Source organism: Filicampus tigris, chromosome 8 (assembly GCF_054856515.1).
Source record: "Filicampus tigris isolate MCC_2025a chromosome 8, RoL_Ftig_1.0, whole genome shotgun sequence".
Classification (NCBI taxonomy): domain Eukaryota; kingdom Metazoa; phylum Chordata; class Actinopteri; order Syngnathiformes; family Syngnathidae; genus Filicampus; species Filicampus tigris.
In genome coordinates, this window is record NC_141224.1 from 5,339,197 (window position 1) to 5,360,493 (window position 21,297).

The 21,297-nt window shown below is 44.2% G+C and overlaps 1 protein-coding gene across 1 annotated transcript; it reads right to left on the minus strand.

The window, feature by feature from the left end:
- Positions 1-191: 191 nt before the first annotated feature.
- On the minus strand, positions 192-21,063 carry lmtk3 (lemur tyrosine kinase 3). Its single transcript, XM_086038153.1, has 16 exons — positions 20,725-21,063; positions 16,644-16,777; positions 15,532-15,676; positions 15,151-15,224; positions 14,947-15,065; positions 14,338-14,425; positions 12,836-12,984; positions 11,654-11,738; positions 11,065-11,186; positions 10,476-10,625; positions 4,542-10,374; positions 4,278-4,441; positions 4,033-4,160; positions 3,522-3,856; positions 3,361-3,436; positions 192-1,429 (listed from the first exon to the last, which is right to left on the minus strand). The coding sequence occupies exons 1-16, from the start codon at positions 20,813-20,815 to the stop codon at positions 1,305-1,307; spliced, it is 7,818 nt and encodes a 2,605-aa protein (XP_085894279.1). The 5' UTR covers positions 20,816-21,063; the 3' UTR covers positions 192-1,304.
- Positions 21,064-21,297: the final 234 nt, after the last annotated feature.

The window sequence follows — 21,297 nt, forward strand, 5'->3', positions numbered from 1 at the left end:
GGAAGGAGATTCGAACCTCAAAAAACTGAATTATGAGACACATATGCTAAACATTTGTTCACCATGCTGCTGATCAATAAAATATATACTTCAAATTATTTCAATTAATATAGATTCGGTATACGTACAAGACAAATTAGAGGCAATGATTTGAATACAATCAAAGGTAAAATGTAGCGTTCGAATGGAAATCCACATTTTGTAGTTTTTATTTTTCCCCATTGTTTTTACATTATTCCTTGAAATCAATTTCTTTAAACAATACAGGTTTTAAACAAACACTAAAACAGACTAAACAAACTATTTGAACCTTGACCGCATGATGGACTGTTATTTGTAGAAAAAAAATTCATAATATACACGCACACACAATAAAAATGAAGCTACTTACCGATGAAAAGCTTTTCTCAGTTTTTTCATGCTAAGCTACAGACCGTTTTGAAAAGAATGACAACACCGCTAAACATACATAGACATTGGGGGAAATTAAATAGTACACAGCAAACTATCATACAGATTGTAATATATTGACAGGTAAAATTATACAAAATACTTTTTTTGGCGCAATTAAGACGTCTGGGAAAATATTTTGCTTTATTTGTTATGAAGCTCTTACAGAAGGTATTACCTAGAAGCATTCTGTCCCAAATTATAAGTTAGTATATGCTAAGTGCATCAGATGAATAATATAAATAAATAAACACAGAAAGAATTGCTTGGCAACTGGCTTTGCAAACATGAAAAATAAATAGCAATAAAACAAGAGACCGCTTGTTGGTTGTTTTGAATTTTTACACGCCGTCTGGGAAGAATACATCGAAAAGTAAACGTTTGAAAAATGATATTGTATTCCCTTTCCTATGATGGTGCTTTGTACAAATGGCAACGTATTCGAACAGGAGCTGAGCAAATGGTGTTTCAAACCGACTGCAAAGAAAACGCGTCCGCGAAGAGGGGCCCGATCCTGAAAAAAGCGAAACAACAAGAAAAACAAAACAGTATTCCCCTCACATTTGGAGAGTAACGCTGCAGGAAAGAGAAGCTGGTACACAGCAAGACTCCCACTGCATAGCTGTCAAAACGCCTCACTGCTTCCTCCTTCCAAAGATGCTTGAATAAACTCTGTAAACAGTGTGGCTGGTCAAAACTGGATCGTGTCCAGCAATCGCAAACAGGAGTCGTCCTCTTCCATTCGCCTATCCAGTAGAAAAATAGCCTCTGTGTGAATGGCTGGTTGCTGGGGTCAATTCACGGCTCAGTCTCAGAGGGTTCATCTCTAAAGTGTTCCAATGGTTCAAGCGACATCACGCCAAGTGAGGGTCCTTGGCCGGGCTGACGGTGAAGCGTGATGATGTCACCGCATTGGCCCCGCCCACAGGGACTCTGACCTCTTTGCGCTTGGAATCTTTGCTTTTGCTGCTGCTGGAACCTGGTCGAGAGTCAAAGAGACACCAGTATATCAATTATGCAAAGGCTTCTATGAAACTGATACAGAGTCGATCCGGGGGGGGGGTACTTAATTTTCTCGCACCTTAGGTTAAAGCGAGCTAGCCCATCCACAGTCCGCCGCATGAATGGATTGTTGTTGTTTTTTTTGTGTTTTTTTAATCTAGAAAACGTTTTTTCAAAAGAGAACGCAGGTAGAAAAAAAATGAAACCTCAGCTTTTCAGGCCGCCCAAATCCAATCTTCAACCCAATTGGTTGGGTCTGGCCCAAACTTGAGTAAAAGTAACCCAATCTGCTCAAAATACACAGCTACCCAGTAACCCAATAACTTTTGGATTTTTCACCAATAACACCAAACTGAGCATTATATTTATACATTTTTTTTCTTTTAATATATTTACCTGTTTTGCCTGTGTTGACCTTCAGTTATTATTGGATTGGTTTGAGCGTGTTTCAGAAACACAAGGTAAGTGGACTCACCTCTTCCTTCTATGTTTCTAAATGTTGCGCCAAGGTTACTATATTTGACAAAAACAAACAAAAAAACTAAAACTAAAATTGAAAAAAACAATTTTGTTAAAAACAAACGAAAATGAAAAGGAAAAATGCTTGGAAAAATAAAAACTAGCTTTCGTCTTACGTTTATGAAACTAACTTTTAACTATAGAGAAAATGTCCTTCGTTTTCATATTTGTTGACTAATACCATGCATGATCTTTAAGAGTTCATTTTAGATGTATTTATTTTGGAATTGTTGTATGCCCGTACACCAGAAGAAATGTCAAAAAGGCGTTTGAGGATTGTAGTTTATTGTACTTTATTACACAATACTGACTGACCGTTTTCTTTAAAAAAAAAATCCTCCCATCAAACACTCCCCATAAAAAAGTAAAACTAATACTAAGCCTAATACAAACTAAACTAAAACAAAGCACTTTCAAAAAAAATCAAAGTAAGAAAAACTAACAAACCTGCTGTAAAACCTAATTAAGAGAAAATGAATTTAAAAAAAAAATATTTAAAAAACTAACTGAAATGAAAAATCCCAAACTATTACAGCCCCCGTGTGGCACTAAGGGGAAAAAGTTTGGACAACCCTGTTTTCCTTTGCGTTTCAGCCCAGTTCCACGTCACAACGTTGAGGCGGATAATTATAGAAAAGTCCAAGAAGAGTCTAGCTAAACAGAGAATTTTCCTTTTATGTGGGTGGAAATGAGTCGGGACGGGTCTGATTTTGTTAACCATAACATGATGACGAAAGCCTATTTCCAACCAGAAGTGCAGCATGCCAATTTTAGCTGAAAGTAGATGAGTGGGTGGTTAAGGTAGGTAGGCAGGTTAAGTATGGTGGCTGAAGGTTTATGTAAGATGTCAGAAGGGAGCTAAGATGGTAGGAAGGTAGGTATGAAGGTAAGGGAGGCAGGAAGGTAAGGTAGGTAGGTTGATAAGACAGGTAGGTAAAGAAGGCTGGCCAGGGAGTTGGTACCGGGTAGTAGGTCGGTTAAGTCGATCTGAAGGTTAGGAAATGTAGGTGGGTAATAAGTTGATGGGTCGGTAGGACCTGTAAATTGGTATGGTAGGTAGTAGTAAAAGTTGGTTGTTGGTTATCCAGATGTTATTTGACACGTAAGGCAGGCAGGCCGGGTGGCTGCTAGGTAGGTGGGTAAGATAGCTCGAAGGGTAGGTAGAAATGCTTGGTAGGTAGATAAGTGCTGTTTGTACTATAGTCCGGTAAGGTAGGATGTTGGTCGATGGATTCTAAACCACGGTGAGATGAAATTAACTTGACTGCTTGGTGTAAAGGTTGGCGTGAATGACGTTTGCAGATTTTTACGTCACTTAAATTGATGCCCATCATAAGCAGTGAAAACCAGTATTGATATTCTCACCATGTAACGTATTGACATGCTCACCATGTAACGTGTTTTTGACAGACACAGCAGCTGGACTAGTGGGCGCTGAAGTGCTCAGTGCATTGGTTGGAGTTTCCTGTGGCAGTGAAATAGAGGCACATCTCATTGCGCAAGTCAACATCTACGGTAAGAACAAAACAGATACATACAACATAACGTACCTGATCAAAAAGATAAATGGTGACATCATCAAAAAAGGAGACATTTTTCCCTCGGTCCCGCTCTCTGTCCAACGGCTCCTTGGGCGACTTGAGCAGGCTTCTCAGGCCAACGCGTTTCTCCACATCCGTCTCGGTGACAACGATGACCCTGCGGGAGCTTTCGTCCTCCGCCTCGTCTTCCTCCTCATCTTCGGGATCGCTTCCCGGAAGCAAGCCTCGCCGTCTGCCGATCCGACTGCCGATTGCCCCGTCGCCAAATCCTCCTTTGCCGGTGGGGTTGAGGGGCAGAGTCAGGGCGAGGGGTGGGAGGGCCAAAGACAGACGAGCTACTTTTGCTACCAGAGAAAAAAGAAAAAGTCACTTTGCTTTTTGTAGTTTCATTTTCTAGACGCTTAAGTTGTCGAAGCTGGACCAAGTGAACAGAACTACAGTGAACCCCCATTTATCACAGCGGATAGGTTTCAAACCACCCGCACCCGGTGTGGGCGGTAGGGACCACTGTAACACAAACCTTTGATCGCCTGGTTCGCAGACGACTGCAGTGTTGTGACCTGTGCTTGTTCAATCACAGTGAGCGGCTCCGTTTCCGTTTTCTCACTCTCCACGTTGGGCTCAGTGCAGCTTTCCTGCTCCGTTTGGCTGAAACAACAACAAGGAGTCATTTTGGACAGTCTCAGTACAGACTTTCATCTGACAGTGCGGTATGGTCTTTGATGATTCATTTGCAGAGGCTTGCAAATGAAAACCTCTTTTCACCTCTTGTCCTGGTTTTGTTCTGGCGCAGCGATTGCCTCGTCCTTGCTCTCGGACGTTTGTTCCCCCCAGGGCCGAAGTGTGACTGTGTCCTTAACCGTTGCTCCCCAAAGCACGTTTGTTTTCACATTTTCACTCAGGGAGAACTGCAGCCGTTCCTCACACACCTGAGGTGACAGAACAACACCAGAAAAAGAAATGAAACCATTGAAGCTAGGTAACAGAGGAACACGATTTCTCCTTCACGGAAACGTTTCGTTTTCTCACCTGCATCATGAGACCGTTCTTTGTGGTCATCTTGGAAAGAGAACTCTGATCCTTAGCGTCTGGAGTTTGCCCTGATGACCTCAACACGTCCTCCGTGTCCTCCGTGTCTGAGGATTCTACCAGTGTATCGGATTCATCAGGAGTGCCATCCAACCCGCCCTCCTTGACAGCAGAATCACTTGTCTCCTCACCGCCAGGACAAGAAGTGGTGCCTTTTTGATCGGGCGTTTTCTTTAGGGACTCCAAAAGCTCTAGGTTTTCCAAGAAAATGTCACCCAAGGTGCTCTCGTCATCCGCAGATATGCAACACAATTGTTCCAGTTTCTCAAAATCCTCCAAGGCTTCTTCATCCATGTCTTTCCATTCGGAAATCAATAATTCTGGCAGATTAGTCACAGGAGCTTGCGACGGGTTGGCATCATTCTGGTCTTCAGTCTCAGAGGTGTCCCTTTTAGTGTCTTCTGTTAGATGCTCAGATGGGGGGTTATGATTGGCCACGGTGCTCGTATTCTGAATAGTTGCTAGTTCATGCAGAGGTGTCTTACTGAAACGGGATTCAGGAAATTCTGCTTCAGTGTTGAAGTCTTCTAAATTCACCGGACTACTAAATTCCTCAGTCTCTGAAACAGACGGTGGCGGACTTGGAAAAGAGTCATCTAAACTCTCCAGTTTATCATCCTGCATGTCAAGGTCTATGCTTTGAGGAGGACTGGGGAAGTCCACTGAGCCGAAGTTGTCCACCTGTGCATCAGCCACACCTCCAAAAACCTCCTCTACCGTTGCGGTGCTTACGCTTTCGTCTGTGGCGTGCTTAGCATTACATGAACTTACTCCTTCATCTTCATAATGCAAGTCAGAGTCCAGGTTTTCCTGGTCTGAGAAGTTCTCCTGAGGGGCTTCAGTGATGCAAATGGTTATTTTGGCACGTTTACTCTCCAAAGTGTGAGAGAAGCAGTTCACTAAAATAGCGTTGTTGTCAACTTTTTGTCTCGGTGGTGGTGGCGGCGGCTCCTCCTCCTGGAGCTCACAGAGCTGACGCTGAGGCCAAGTGTTAAAATTCTGATTCTCCTCTGGCCCTGTAAGATGCCCATCGCCGATCTTGTCCATGCTTAAAGAATTGTGCTTCTCACCTTTCTCAGCGTTCTCTTGATCTGGCATTTCTTTATTCTCCACTTCATCCGATGTTTCCCCCAATGCATCAAATCTGTCTACTTCCACAAGGTTTTCCCGATTTTCAACTTGTAGAATGTCAATCCCCTCTTGCTGTGCATCTTGGTTGACATTTTCTTTCCCTGATAGACTTTTGGTTAACCCCTGCCTTTCATCATTGCACGATTCCTCATAGCTGACCAGCACAGCAGGGTGGGGTTCACTTCCTGCAAGTTCATCATTTTCTTCTGCTTCCCAAAACTCCTGACCCACGACAAGACGCTCGGACATCTCCCACGCTTCAGTCTGGAAGCCAGGGAACAGTTCGGACCTCAGCTCATTATCTGAACACCTCTTTTCCGGAGAGGCCCACTGGTCGTTTTCATCGGGCCAAACAAGCGATTCGCCTGATTGTGAATAACGCTGGCAGTCGATCCAATTTCTCCTTTTGTCATCCTCCGCTTTCACTTCCTCGCCGTCATTAGCGACATTGTTAGTCCCGTGCTTTGCTTCTTTCAGGGGTGACCTCTCCTTCGCCAGGTTACTCCGCTCTGCAGCCGCCAGCTGTTTCTCTGTCTCCGTCCTGACATTTGCTGTCTCATTCTCGCAGCCATCTGAGCAGTGCAGGTCTCTCAAGCCCAGCTGGTGGTGGTCTGCATGATGCAACTCGAGGTCAGGTATCTTGGTACTTATCTTGGGGTTTTCAACGCTTTCCTCTCTCCAAGAGGCAACAGCGAGACCGGTCACTTTATCCTCTGTCGTTTTCCCAACGTCCGACTCCACTAATGACGGGGTTTCTTCGTTAAGTCTGGGGCACTTCGTAGAACCGTCGCACAGGTAAGACAGTTTGGACTCTGTGTTGTCAATGAGAGATTCTACCGTGGTATTTCCGCAGTGATGGACACTTAAAGAAGTGACATTGTTTTCTATTATTGTGTCGTCTTTCGCTCTATTGGCATGTAGATTCAAATCTTTCTCTTCAGATTTGCAGTCTGCTACATGAGAGATGACTCCGTCAGTGTATTTGTGGTGTTTTGTAAAGCTCTTAAGTGGCACATCTTCCAATTTGGAGAACAACTTATCAATAAAGTCAACACAGTCTTGGGTTGGGGGATCATCAATCAGTTGGGAGGATTTCTGACCGTTCAAGAAAATGCCAGAATCATCTCGCTGCCCTGGCTCAAACCCTTTGATTGGAACATCTGCGGCATTGGCGGAATGAGAGAAGTCATTTTCAGGTGTATTCTGACAAGATGTAATCCCAGATATCTGTATGCTGTTTCTTGAAGGGTGCTTGTGTTCCGCCTCGCCCTCTTCTTCAGTTTCAGTTTTTTCCTCGATCCCAGTGAGTGTTCCCCTCTCGCCCCCTCTACCGCTGCTTGGCCTGGAGCCGATAAGTCCGTCGCTGCTCCTCCTGCTCATCCCATCCCCTTCCCAATCACTGTCTGAGAAGTAGGCCGAGTCCCGATGGGGCGTTTCGTTGCCCAGGGCCCGCCACCCGCCACCTCCCACTCCCATCCAGGAGTCGCTAGGAGTGAGGCAGTCTGCCGAGCTGGATGTCAGAGGTGACAGGGCAGAGTCAGTGGGGGTGACCAGGGAGGCGTCATCAGACGCATCCCAGTCTGGAGTGGTTGGCGTGGCAGCTTTTTCAGCGACATGTTTTTCTTGAACACTGTCATTGTGCTGTCGTGAATGCTTATTGTCTGGCTTTGCGCTCAGGCCACCGCAATCTCTTGAGTGATCCAAATCGGCTGATGCAGACACCTTATCGGTGTTGCCTTTGTCGCCGTCAAGATTGCACACTGTGATTTGATCTCCTCCCTTCGGACTGCTGGCCCACGGGTCGTCCCTCAGCAACTCGCCATTCTCAAAGAGAGAAGCTTTCGGACTATTATCTGTAATGAGCGATCTCACGGTGATGGTGTCTTCAACATCTTTGTTGCAAACGTTTGGTGAAAGCTCTGAAGGATCTGTGGCTTGTTCCTCTCCTCTCGCTGGTAAGGCAGGTCCATCTGAACTCTCTTCCTCTTTCTGACAATCAAGTGTTTGGTTGTGCAGTAGGCCATTTTTGGGCATGATTTCTGAAAAGATATAGTCACCAGACTGGCAGTGATCTGCATTGCTTCCTTGGTTCTCCGATTTCATGGTCGAGCCTATATGAAGGATCGGGATCTCAGGTCTGGTGGAAACTTTGAAACTCTCAGTCTTCTTAGCCCTCTTAGTGACCTGGGCATAGATGGCCTCCGTTTGTGTTTCATCTTTTCCTCTGTTAGATGAGCGTGTGGAGCTGTCTGATTGAAAGCGGATGGTCTGAGCTGAATTTGGGTCAATACATATAGACTCGTACTCAGGCGAGAGAGGGGTGGGAGAGGAATCTGCCTCTTTCCTGGTTGGAGCTGTGTTTTGCCTCGATATGATTTCAGTCAGAAATGTCTCCGCCGACTGGATCTCCTTAAGGAATTCCTCCCTGGTCATTTCTGCTCTCTGTGGCGCCTTCTCAGTCTGCTGCGGTTGACACTCTGCTTTCCCGCTGATGATCTCGGAGAGGAGGGAGCGTGACCTTCTTATGCCTTTTGAATAGGCGTCGTCAGCTTCAGCGGATGCGGGGAGGCCCGGAGCACCGACATACGGCCGCGACTGAGATCCGGCCGGGTAGAGGTATTTTACCGAATCATTTGCTGAGCCTCCATTTAGATCTGTGTCTGTATCAATCTCCGTCAGAAAAAGATCTCCCTGGAAGGATTCATGAGATGTTGTATATTTCTTCTCCGCTCCCGTGCCGCTGTTGTGTTTCTCTGACGCCCACGACTGTCCTGCTGAGCCCAGCTCTGTAATCAGAGACTGGGAACGGCGCATCCCTTTGTTAGACAACACAAAATTTGTTGATCTCTCTGCATCTCTCCTCTCCTTCCGCGCAGCCTCCCACGAACTGTCGGACTTGCACTCACTCGGCTCTGTCGCAGTAGACAGCTCGGTCAGAAACAGGTGCATGGGGGATTTCTTGGCCGCGGCCATACGTTCCGCCTGAAGTTCTGCATCTTCCTTCCAAATTGCAGGCAAGATGGTGTCGAGGCGTGACTGGGTCCTCTTCATTCCCCTGGAAAGGATCCCGCCGGAGGCTGGCTCTGCGTCCTCGGACAGGCTTGAATGAGTGACAGAGGTGGCGCTGCTTGGTTTCTCAGGAGACATGAAGGGTGAATCATCCTCATCTGAGTAAGTGGGACTGGATGAGGACTGCCCGTCAGTCCCGGGCCGAGGGCGAGGTATATTGCGATAAATCGGGCGCAAGGGGTTTTCTCTGCGAATGGGTGATTCAAAGTCTTTCACGCGGGAGTGAGCGCCCTTCTTGGAGTTGTGCGTTGATGTTGTGTGTCTGGTGCCTCTATTGGCAAGGTCACAGGATAGCGGGTCTCTCGTAGATCTATTAATGTATCGAGAATAAGAGTCAGTGCTGTAGCTCGGGCAGGTTCTTTGTTTTGAGTGAGGTGGGAGAGGCGGCGGACACATTTGAGTTGGGGGGTAAATGGGATGACTGGATGGCGGGAGGGAGGGCGAGAGCGACGGAGATGGCGGCAAAGTCTGTCGAGCTCGATGGAGCCCTAGGTGACCGAAGCTAGAAGGTGGGCAGCTGTTCATCTGAAGGGGGTCGGTCTCAATTTTGCCACTCATGTTGTAATGAGGAAGTCCTCTGTATCCAAGTGGAGGTGCGGGGAGGGGACGCGAGTGAAGGTGGTTGGCTGATGAAAAAGACAGTGAGCGAGGTTTCGGAGGAAGGATTGGCGCTTGAGAACTTGAGGAAGGTTTTTTGTCAGGAGGCTTATCTTCTTCTTCATCCTCTCCTAAATTGATCACCGAGAAGTCGGTCACTCTGCTCGAAGTGTCTCTGAACTCAGCCACGCCCGTGTTGGGTACCTGGAGTTTCACCTCACTCGATCGCACGGTCTGGGTGCCTTTTCCAACGGCACACTTGTCAGAGGAACAATAGGGCACTCGCTCTTTTCCCAGCATACCACTGCGGATTTCAACGAGCTCCATGTCTCCAGGACAAACGGAGTCGGACCTACAAGACGACTGGCTCTTCCCTTTAAGGGTCGGCGATTTGTCCTGCGGCGTGTGCTCCTCCAGTCGGATGTAGTATTCGCTGGCGAGGGAAGGGCTGCGTGCGCTGATCACCGGGACCACAGTGGGGGTGTCCAAGGACTGCCTGTGGTTGTTGTTGTTCACAGCCGGAATAGGTTGTGCGGGAGGGAGAGGTTTGTAGCCCCGTCTGGCGTGGGCCTTCTCCCAAAAGTACTCAAAGTTCAACCCTTTGCTGGTTTCTGTCACGGTCAGGATGTCGTCCAATTCAGATGAGGGATGCGTGCCGCGGTTTCCCACAGGGTCCAGCAGGGGATAGGAACTGTGGCGGTCTTCCCGGCCACACTCGCGCTCCCGCCGCCGCTCGTGCGCCACCGCCTGGAAGGCCGGCGGGCGGAGCAAGTCCCAGCGTCTTTCAAACGACTCCTCACTCTCGCCTCTCCTTCTTCTCCCATCATCGTACGCCTCTTCCTCCTCGTCCTCGTCGCCGACGTACCCCCTCGCCGGTCCTCGATCGGCAGCCAGAAGGGAGGAGAGGAGAAGGAATACCTCGGCCACCGATGGTCGCTGGGATGGAGGTAGCCAGCAAGACTGCATGATCTCATACCTTAAGAGAGGAGAGGAAATGACTCAATCAAGTTTGAATTTTGAAAAACCCAAAAAAGTTTCAGTCCACGACACGAGCGTGTTGTGAACGGGCTCACTGACCAGTAATCTGCATGGGAGAGTTTCAGCCTGGGCTGGGCCAGCGTGATCTGTCGCTCCCTGATGACAAACGTCAGAACCTCCTCGTCGCTCAAGTGCCTGTGAGGCTGAGAGCCAAACTCAAATAGCTCCCATATGACCACCCCCAGGGACCTGCAAGTAGGACATTGAGGAGAGGAAATTAGTCACGGCAAGAGTATGACTTTTTGAACGCTACGCTTATTATGTGAGAAGCCTAAGAACGCAAAATCTAGTAACAACATAGGTGACATTAGAATACACTCGACCGAGACCCAATACAGTTAGATCCGAAAAGACAATTTAAAGTCTGCGGTTAATATGAGATTCAAACCTGGGACTTAACTTAAATAAATAAGTTAACCAACATATTATTGAAACCCTTTCGTTTTACACCACCACAAACCGCAGTACAATATGAAATATGAATATATGGAAAGTGAAAATTCAAAAGTATGTATATATTGTGTGTATAGAATGTTACACTATCCAATTGTATGTTGCCAGTGTTACTATTATATCAGAGTTTTGAGGATTTGTTGTGTATGTGTATTTTTTTTCAAACAGAACTTACCACACATTGCTGGTCTTAGTTTGGTCAGTGACAATTAGGGAGCCTCTGTACTCTTCCAGCAGTTCTGGAGCGATCCATCGTAGAGGAATCCAAAGCTTGTCAGGAGTTAGGTAATAGTCCTCCTGCACACATACATGAAGGTACATTGACGTTCCGGACTTTTCACAATCGTTTGAGCCTTTATCCGATACTCTTGATATCCAGCTATAGCTTCCGTGTACTAGTACACTCTTAGGCCTCACTGGTAACACTTTGATGTGCAATAGTAGAACGACTAGGGAGCACCAGTAGAACAACCGTGTCGCTTCTCGTCCAAAGTTTTACTTGTTCTTTTCAAGCTGCAGTGTCTCCCCGAAGCCCTCTGGTGTCCTCTAGGAAAGGGGTGCCTCAGTTTTTAGTGTGTAGGATTAATTAACTCATTCGCTGCCGTTAACGGATTTATTTGTCTTTTCATAGCCCAGCCATTCAATCCCGTTTTTTTTTCTTTTTCAGGGTAAAAGAGGGTCTGAAAATGTCTGGCAGTGAATGAGTTAATCCTAATAGTCACATATTAAGAGTCATGGGGAAATAGAATACCGATTGGGCTTACCTTGTATTGATTGTGCGAGAGGCCGTAGTCGCCTATCCTCACAGTGAGGTCGGAGGTCAGCAGGCAGTTCCTTAAAGCCAAATCACTACAGACAACGCAATCATCATTTCTCATATAGAACAACTTTAGATTTTGCCTACACAGTGAACCCCTATTTATCCTGAGGGATACGTTCCAGACCCTCCTGCAATAGGTGAAAATCCGCAATAGATGCAGAGGATTTAACAGAAAGAGGAAGAGGCAGAAAAGATCTCGGAAATTGTATCGCAGTAGACAACGGTAACAGTCGTCATGTCCACGGAGCAGACAATAAATGCCTGCGAGTATGGTTGTTTACTCAGTTTGTCTGTGTTGCTGCACCATGTGTGTTAAAGTAGCGGTTGTTTGAACGTTTGCATCAATGAATGTTTGTCTCGCATTATGTCTTAGTGTTAAGGTAGAGGAAGTTTAGATGCCGTTAGATGAAATAAGATATTTTGGTTGAACATTTTGGTGTTCAAATCAAGGATATTATAGTTAACGAAAACTAACGAAACAACTCAAACGAAAATTGAAAAAAACATTTTCGGTAATAAAATAAAAACGAAAATGCTTTTTTTTTTTAAAAAAAGGCAAATAAAAATTTAACTGCTTACTTACATTTATAGCAAAAATCTTTGTCAATTAATATCATACATGAGCTTTCGGTATTTATTTTAAATGTATTTATTTTGGAATTGCTGTACGTCCGTACAGGAGAAGAATAAAAAGTAAACTACAAAGCATTTTTGAAAAAATAAAAACTAATAAAATGGTGTTAAAAAAAACAAATACAAAACAAAAGTCAAAACAAAATGAAAACTCACTATAGTGAAAAACCCCAAACTATTATAACCCTGGTTTTAATATACAACAATTCAGTCTCTTTCAGAAATCTGTGCAAGCATGAGGGCCTTTTCATTTCCTCAAGTGATGTTATACAATAGTCTCCCATTTCTGGACAGCAAGAGAGTGAGAACAGGCTGGAAGGAATTCGTCAAAAGGCCTGTTTTAATTACGTAGCAGTCAAATTATACAAATAAAGTGCATCCTTTCACCGCGGGTGGGTCTGGAAGGTATTCCCCGTGATAAAGGGGATAAGCCGAAAGGACAACAACAACAACAACAACAACTGCGGCAATTCGATTGCGCGCAATGTCCGACCTGTGGATGTAGTTGTTCTCGTGAAGGTGCAGCAGGCCTGACGTGATCTCGAAGGCCATCCGCTGAAGAGTCAACAGGTCCCGCGTGGGAAGGTCCGGCGTCATCCCGTCGGACTTCCGCTGGGCTCGCAGGTATCGCTTCAGGTCACCCTGCGAGTACACAAAGTGTGTGTGAGAGGATGAAGGCACTAAAAAAAGCACACGGGGCACCACTCCTGCTTTAAATATGTCCCTCTGTTTTTTTTGTTGTTGTTTTTTTTGTGTTTTCCAGCGCGCCGCAGGAATTAATAATGAGCCGGCAGCCTTTGTGTAAAGTCATTAGGGCTGCAAGGAAGGGCAAGAAACAAAGCGGGGGATTATATAAAAGGAGTAAAAATAGCTGCAAAGAAAGGACATCGGGAAGGGGCGCAGAGGGACGCCCCACAGAAGAGATCATGGAATGATTTGATGGTAACAAGCAGTTGTGAATGGTCAGGGTCAGCAAGGCCTAAACACGATCAGAAGCACTAATGTACGTTTGAAACAGAAAAAAAAAAAAAACGGTTTTACGGTACAAATGTGGACTTTGATTATTATTATTATTATTTTTTTGTCCAATCAGATTTCAGCCTCTCGGTGTTGCCATGTCAATGTCATCCGCCAGTAGAAGCAATAGACTCATTTCAACAGCATCGGGGCGGTTTCGTTACACACACTTCAAATTCCAAAGCCAGAGGGCTTTGAAGATGTTTGCGTTTTTCCATCCTCTGATTGGTTGGTCAGAGCAAAAATTAGCGCCACAACTAACAATTATTTTAGATCATCGATAGTTTTATTGGTTAATCGATGAATCGGGTTTTAAATAATGTTTTAATTTCCATGCCTTTATTTAAAAAAATGGGACATTATATCAAATTGACATTGCAGAAAAATGCACAAAATCCTTATGATTCAGTTACTGGTTTGGTCTGTAACATGTCGGAAAATAGGCAAAAAATGTTGATTGACACAAGTCTGCTTTAGTGGAGGACTACAGAAATAAGAGGATATTTACTTGGACAATTTTAAATCTAAAGAATGTATCTAAAATGATGAATCAGTTATCATAAATAATTGTTAATGGAATTATTATTAAGAATGATTGAGTATGGATAGTGAAATAAATCCCCAAATAATAGACGCCCTCCCAAAAACTGTTTGTAATTGTTTAAAATCAGCAAAATGGCCGATTTACAAATGTCCAACTGTAACTATGAAGCGGTGCGAAATATTTTATTTACATTTGTTTTAAATGTTTTTAGTAATGTTATATGTATTGATTCTGAACGACGCTATATGATGCACATTGCACATTTGGCGCTGTGTTGCATTTTTGTTCGGTATTGATGGCTACTACTGGCGCTTTTAAGAGGTGGATTAAGTCGGCCAAGTCCACACTTAAGGCCAAGATACCAAATGCACGGCCCGCCATTGGCCACAAATCAAAACTGATGGCCGACACCAAAATGTCTGCTTCCGACTTACCAGCTGACAGAATTCCATGACCAGGAGGAAAGGGATGCTTTCGCTGCACTGGCCCAAACACTGAAGGATGTTGGGATGTTTCAGACTCCTGCATGTGATCACAAGTCAGACTTTGTATATAAAAAAAATAATAATAATAATAAATAAATAAATAAAGACTCCGGTAGCATGAGAGGTCAAATTGGTGTCCAAAAATAGAGTATGAAAGGCAAAGTTTAGTGCCGTGGACGCAGTGAAAAAAAATAGAAGGGTGTAAGTAAGGTGAACAACACGCAAATTGTCATAAATGTCAACATGAGGTCTCTCTGTGGGTTTGTTGCTTGATATTCTCAATCCAGCAGTTTTGGACCTTCAATTGTGTACTACACAAGTTTTACTTCTGGAATGCAAAGGCACTTTCCCGCCCGGTTCGTCTATAAGGACCTAACGTCCTTAAAATCCCACTTTCCTCTCATTGGACAAATTGCAAACGCTTACTGCGGTCCAGCTCCCTGGTGGATGCACCACGAGAATATATATTTTGGATATGAATGCTGCTTTTAAACTTCTAAACATACTAGCGTATTTTCTAAGTATCAACACGCAACAGTAGCGAGCGGAGAGGCTCACCTGTACGGCTCCGACTCAGCCAAGAACTTCCTCTGCTCCAGCGGGCTGGCGCTGACGCGTAACTCCTTCACCACCACTTGCGAGGAGCTGCAGTCGCACAGCACCTCGGCCAGGATCACCTGCCACACAACCAGCCCGCGGCCAGTTTGTCATTTGATTGACAATAGCGACGAGCGCAAGATAATTGAAAGGCCGACGTCGTACTTTTCCGAACCAGCCGTTTCCTATCTCCTGCAGGTAGTTCAAAGTGTGCCTTTTGAAGCACTGAGACTTGGAGTCTGGCAAAGAACAAGGCAGAAATGATCTTTACGGCATGAGAACTCACACAGACGTAAGAGTGTGCTGAAGCCTCGGAAAGCACACCTGGAAAGGCTTTAAGCCCAAACTAGAGGGTGCCGTATATATTAGCCCCATGCATACTCGCAATTTTTCTTCACTTTTTATTCAATATGTAAAGCAAAAAAAAAATGGGTGATGGGGAGGAGCCATGGAGGTTTATTTAACACTCAACATACCTCTCAAACACCAAAACACACACACTAAAAAAAACTCTTAAAAAAAGAACGACTCTTCTTTTCCGGTTACCTCCATCGTGCAGGGCGGCACAGTTGGGCCTCTCCCTGACGGGCAAAGTGTAGACCTCCGGGAGCGAGGGGCACGACGACAGGCTGTCCTCCTGGATGGGGCTCGACCCCCCCGAGCACTCTTCGCCGTCCGCATTGTCAAATTCCTACAAGGGAGAAAAAGAGCTACGCTGTGAAAATGAATTTTTTCCTGCAGTGACGTCGGAAGGGACACCAAATCGTTCAGCAGTCGACTGAAAGACTGTGAGTTATTCGTAAGAATACATGATAATAATAATGATATATAAATGAATAATTGAAATGATGTATAAATAATTGAATAATTTGCAATTCAAATACAACAGCACCATTTTGTGTATATAATATACAGTATATACATACACATCCAGTATACTGGACATTGCTATACACGCGTTTTGTGTAGTGTACATTTTAATTTATCCATCCGTCCATTTTCTGCTGGAACCAATCCCAGCCGATTTTGGGCAAGAGGCGGGGTGCCACCTGGAATGGTTGTCAGCCCCTTGTGAAGTGCTTTGAGTGAGTTCAGAAAAGCGTCATATAAATCTGATACCTTCTAATATATTATTATTATTATTATTATTATCATTATTATTATTATCACAGTATATACAAAATGTATTCTATGTACCGTACTATATATGTATTATAAATGTTCAAAATAAAAATTCCTATTAATTTTCATTCAAATGAATGCTCATATTTTTACAATATTATAATGTATTAATCATTTATTAATATTTGTGTTTTCATTAATTCCCCAAATTATACACTTCAATTGGTTCATTTTTGTTGTGAATTGTGAATAGGTTTTCATTATTTAGGGAGTATCATTATTGTCAATATTAATAATAATTATTTCATTTAAGCAAGGAAATTAAAATAACAATAACAGTAATGATTATTATTATTCATAGCATTTTGATTATGATGAAAAATATTGTAATTTTAGTCCTCTTGATCTAGTAAATGACGATTTATTGCCCAATAGACTCTTAATATATCCCGTCCTTGAAACCCGTGAGGTCTACTCAACGGTGCATGTAAAGCAAATGAAGTAAAAGTAACAGAAAGTAAATGAGGCGGCCTTACATTGAATCCCACTCCTCCCCTCTTGCAGCACAGACAGGTGAGGAGCAGCAGAACAAAGGAGACGAGCCCCGAGCACGAGATGAGGATGACCACGTAAGGCGGAGGAGACAACGAGGCCGTCCTGCTCTGAGAAACTGAAAGGAGCACACACCAAGCAAAAAGGCGTTTAGTTCTAGCTACTTCTTCATTTATGCATTTTTTTTTTTTTAAGGAGGGTTGAAGAAACAAGACTTGGCGGAGTCATAAAGGTGTGAAATCGTATTATACGGCTCTTTTGTCTTGGAGGGGGAATTAGCCATTGGAGCGTTGTCCTATAGCGGCAGGTTGAGGTCAACCCCAATGGACAGCTTGCATCAGGGGGATTCTTTTTTTTTTTTTTTTTTTTTTTTTTTAACTCAGGTGGGAAGCAGGAAAGTCCAAGGTTGGAAAAACAAAAAAAAAAACTGGAATCAAGAATTGAAGTTTGAAAGTAGCAGCTGCTCATTCCAGTTTAAGGACAAGAAGCACGAGGAGAGGGAAGTGTCAGCATTCCACTCACAGTTAAGAAGCAAAGGAAGGAGGAAGGAGGGGGGGGGCTGGTGTTGCTAATTGGGGTTGGGTTGGAAACCGGAATAAAAGAAATGACGTAATAAAGGTTTTACTAGTCAGGTGAGAGAGAAAAAAAGGGAGGGGGCGGGACATGTGGACATTTGTACCTCAAAGTGGTCGTTTGTGGGGAGTGACCCATCTGTAGAAAAGAAAAGGGGCGGGGGGGCAGGCTGGTTAAACACCCTCAAGGTGACATCTGTAGGTCGTGATCGTAAAAGCATACACGGGGTCATCAGTTTACGACCACATTCCATCACTGAACTACGGCAATCGGATTTGTGCAGAAGTCAGAGTCGAGAGCAGTATTAAAATCATTATGACAATATAATACCTCTGGGATATAGATGATTATTATTCTTATTTGTCCAATCAGATTTCAGCCTCTTCGTGTTGCCATGTCAATCTAATCTGCCCAGGGCCTCCAGAATCAGAATCAACTGGAATGTTTCTTTAACCAATCACATTTCAAATTTGCATTTTTCTATCGTCTGATTGGTTGGTTGAGCAGACCTAGCAAAATATGCCTGTAGCGTTCTGCAAACAATGTTTAAATGTTTATGACACGTTTCTGAAAAAAGATAAATATTGTTTGTGAACTGCAGGTGTCTGTTGTTACAATGCGTTTTGTATGGTATTGGTGGTTTCTAGTACTTTCTACAATTGCATAGTGCAATAGAAGTGGTATTAAAAGGTAGCTGTCTTCATGTATTCTTAGGCTGCGGGCAAACTTGCTCATTGTGCACTATTTGTGACCTCTAAATGTCATGTTGTTAGCCGAATATCATAACTGTCCTTTTTAACCTGCTGCCATAATATGAATAAAAGTCTGAAGATGTTGAATCGAGAAAACCGAATTCCTCTTGGTTTTCGTTGTCTGTTTTCCAGAAATTATTCAAAAATGACTTTGGTCATTATGCTAGTACGCTAACGATATGTTGGTACCACCAAGGACCCCCTGTATTCAGTGTAGTTGAAAAATACCCATTTAATTTTGGATAGGATATGTATACAAAACAACAAAAAATGTTTTGTTTTGTTTTTTTAAACCGATAAATGTTGTTAGTCCTTCCATCCATTTCCTATAGCACTTGTCCTCATTGGTTGCTGGTCAACAGTCAATCATAGGGAACATATAAACAAGCTAACTGACACTCACACGATCACACCTATGGACAAATCTACACTTTTTTTCCACATGGACTGTTAATGCATACTCAGGTAGCAATAAGCACGAGAAGACAGAGAATGTTCAAAGCTTGGGACCATATCACACTTAAGAAAAGAAGCTAAAGTAAAATGTGCCTATCACAAAGTACAAGTGGCTTAAGTTACACTGATGCATGTCTACAGTCAAGTAAACAATCGTTAGCTAATTCAATATAGCCTACCACTGCTAGCTAGGACGAACTGTAAGCCCTCCACAAGTGGACACAGCCACTGGCCCACTTTCAGTCGCTTTATCGAACAAAGGGTAACAAAGTACACAACAGGCACATTCATAGACGACCTGCCGAATGCCTTGACTGACACGGTCATTCAATACGCAGAGCGGCTAACTAACGCTTTAGTCAGTGAACAGCCACGCAACTCAACATTCTCATTCGATGATTTCCACATGACTTAAAAGATGTTAGCTAGTACAATTTTATAATGTCAATAGTAGTACTAATAGTACATAGTTTTCCACTAGCATACCGTTTCTTTGCCTAGTAGTACAGCTTTTTCCACCAGTATGCAAATGAACCTTACTAGTAAACTACTTGGCTGCACTCACGCAACTAAACTATTCGGCACATGTCACGCACTAGTAGAGTCCTTATCGAATAAATTATTTATTCGATACCCTTGACATCCAACTTAGACTCCACGTAGGCTACTACTATGCTCTTTGTTCTCTCTAGTAGGACGACTTTGGCATACTAGTAGTTGGACAACTACATGTTACTAGTGAGGTAAAACGGTGCAAAAGTGGAAAACTGCATGCGGCTAATGACAGTATAAAGTTTTATAGACACTAGCCCACAGTTGCCAACTACTAATCTCAATAAGAACATACGCTGTGCTACAAGTGTGCAGTGCATTAATGTCATAAAGAAATGGGAAAAAAAATCACTCATAGGAAGAAAGTCATTCTAGTGTGCTGAATTGTCTTACTAGTGAGGAAAAGGAATGTACTAGTTCTAGACCTTAGGCTGGATCCCAGGAATATGGAATACATGCTCAAATGACATTCCAATGCCTCACTTTCAGAAGAAAGACCTGGTAGCCCTTAAAGGTCATAAAGGCTCAATAATGGACTAGTGGATCCAGGGAACGCAAGCAGGTCCACAAGTTGGAGCACTCGACTGAATAAATGTAACCGTCTATCCGACTAACAACTGCAGCTTACTGACCACTTCTGCAGATACCGGTACTGTATTTTCTTCGTGTAAATATGTATTTATTGCCCCCTGGTGGCAGAGGCATACACAGCAGATGGAGCAGCACAATGGCCATTAAAATAAAGCGCGAAACCATGATGCACAAAACTGCTTAATTATTAACATTCTACTAACTTATCTTGTTACTTTATGTTTTCTTAATCGACAGCACCACTGTGGTACATTTTTATGAATACGGTCACTGGCAAGGTCGTCTCACTGTCAACACTGCATGCATAAATTTCAGAGTACATTTAAAAATGCATGACCCCCCCGAAATAGTGTCAGAGTAAGGCTGCTGAGCTAAACGTGACACGTCAAGTGACGCTTGTTGCGTGTGCTTTCCATGCACGGTTGACACTTTTCAATGGAAGTGGATGATGACAACCTGCTGAGTTGGAAGGAAGTCGCACTGGAAATAAATCATGGATTATTTCTTCGCATCAAGGTAAATAATAGTCTATCTTAGCATGATTTTCACTAACCCACACCCCCCGCCCCCCCAACCCGGTACAGGATGTACACAAGCATCAGAAACAATAGTTCTGAGTCTACATATGTTCTATTCTTTTATGTTACACAGATAGACAGTGCATACGAAAAGGAACCTAACCTAACAGGGCCTTTTCCATCAGGCCCCAGCAGTGTCTTATCAAAACAACACAAAGACATGCACAGATTGCACAACTCTGTCAAATCTAGAAGGGGCGTGTGGGTGGGGGGTGGGGGGGGGTGGTTATGAATTCATAAAAATAGAAGGCATCCAACATTGCTTCAAACGCTGAATAATGCGAGCGTCTTTTTTTTTTTTTTTTTTTTTTTAATGCCATCGATGTGAGGCCCAACATTGAAACCTCCCCCCCATGAATCAGTTTTATTTGCATCACTGCATGCATGCACCATTCTCCTGCTGCAATCAACATTGGCATTATCTCACGGCCACGCTGACAATAAAGCATAATAAAGACCCCCCCCCCCCCCCCGGCCCCCCACCTCCCCCCATTCCCAAGCCTCACTGACAGCTATACAATTCAAGCCCCTCCATCCTCCGTCCCTCCACCGGCTCGACTCACCTTCCCTCTGCGGGGCTCCGAGCGCTCTCTCCGGGCTGATGTACGACATGACCCCCGCCACAGCCACCATCACCCAGCAGTGGGGCCGCATCGTCGCCGCCACAACAAAAACAACAGCATCGGTGTCCTCCGGTCCCGGGCTGTCTCCTTCCTTCCTTCCTTCCTCCCCCTCGTTTTTTTTTTTTTTTTTTTGGTGGTGGGATAAAAGAGCCTTCCTCCCCCCTCCTCCTCCTCCTCCTCTAATCCGCAATTCGGCTTGGTGATCTCGACCCGCTATTGTGCATCCTCAGGCTGCTCATACATGACAACATCCAACCAACCACAGTCACCCCACCTCCTCCTTCTCCTCTTCTCCTTTCTACGTATGCACCCGACACCCCCCCCCCCACACCTCCCAAAAATATATCCACAACCTCCGCCGGATGACGTCACACCCACACGGCGCGCATTGTCATGGCTCCCGCCGTGTCATGATAAATAAATGTACTGGTCTTAATATTTGATCTCATACACACTCATACAATAGTTCGTCGGAATTTTTTCCATAATAATATATGAGTGTGATGGATTTAT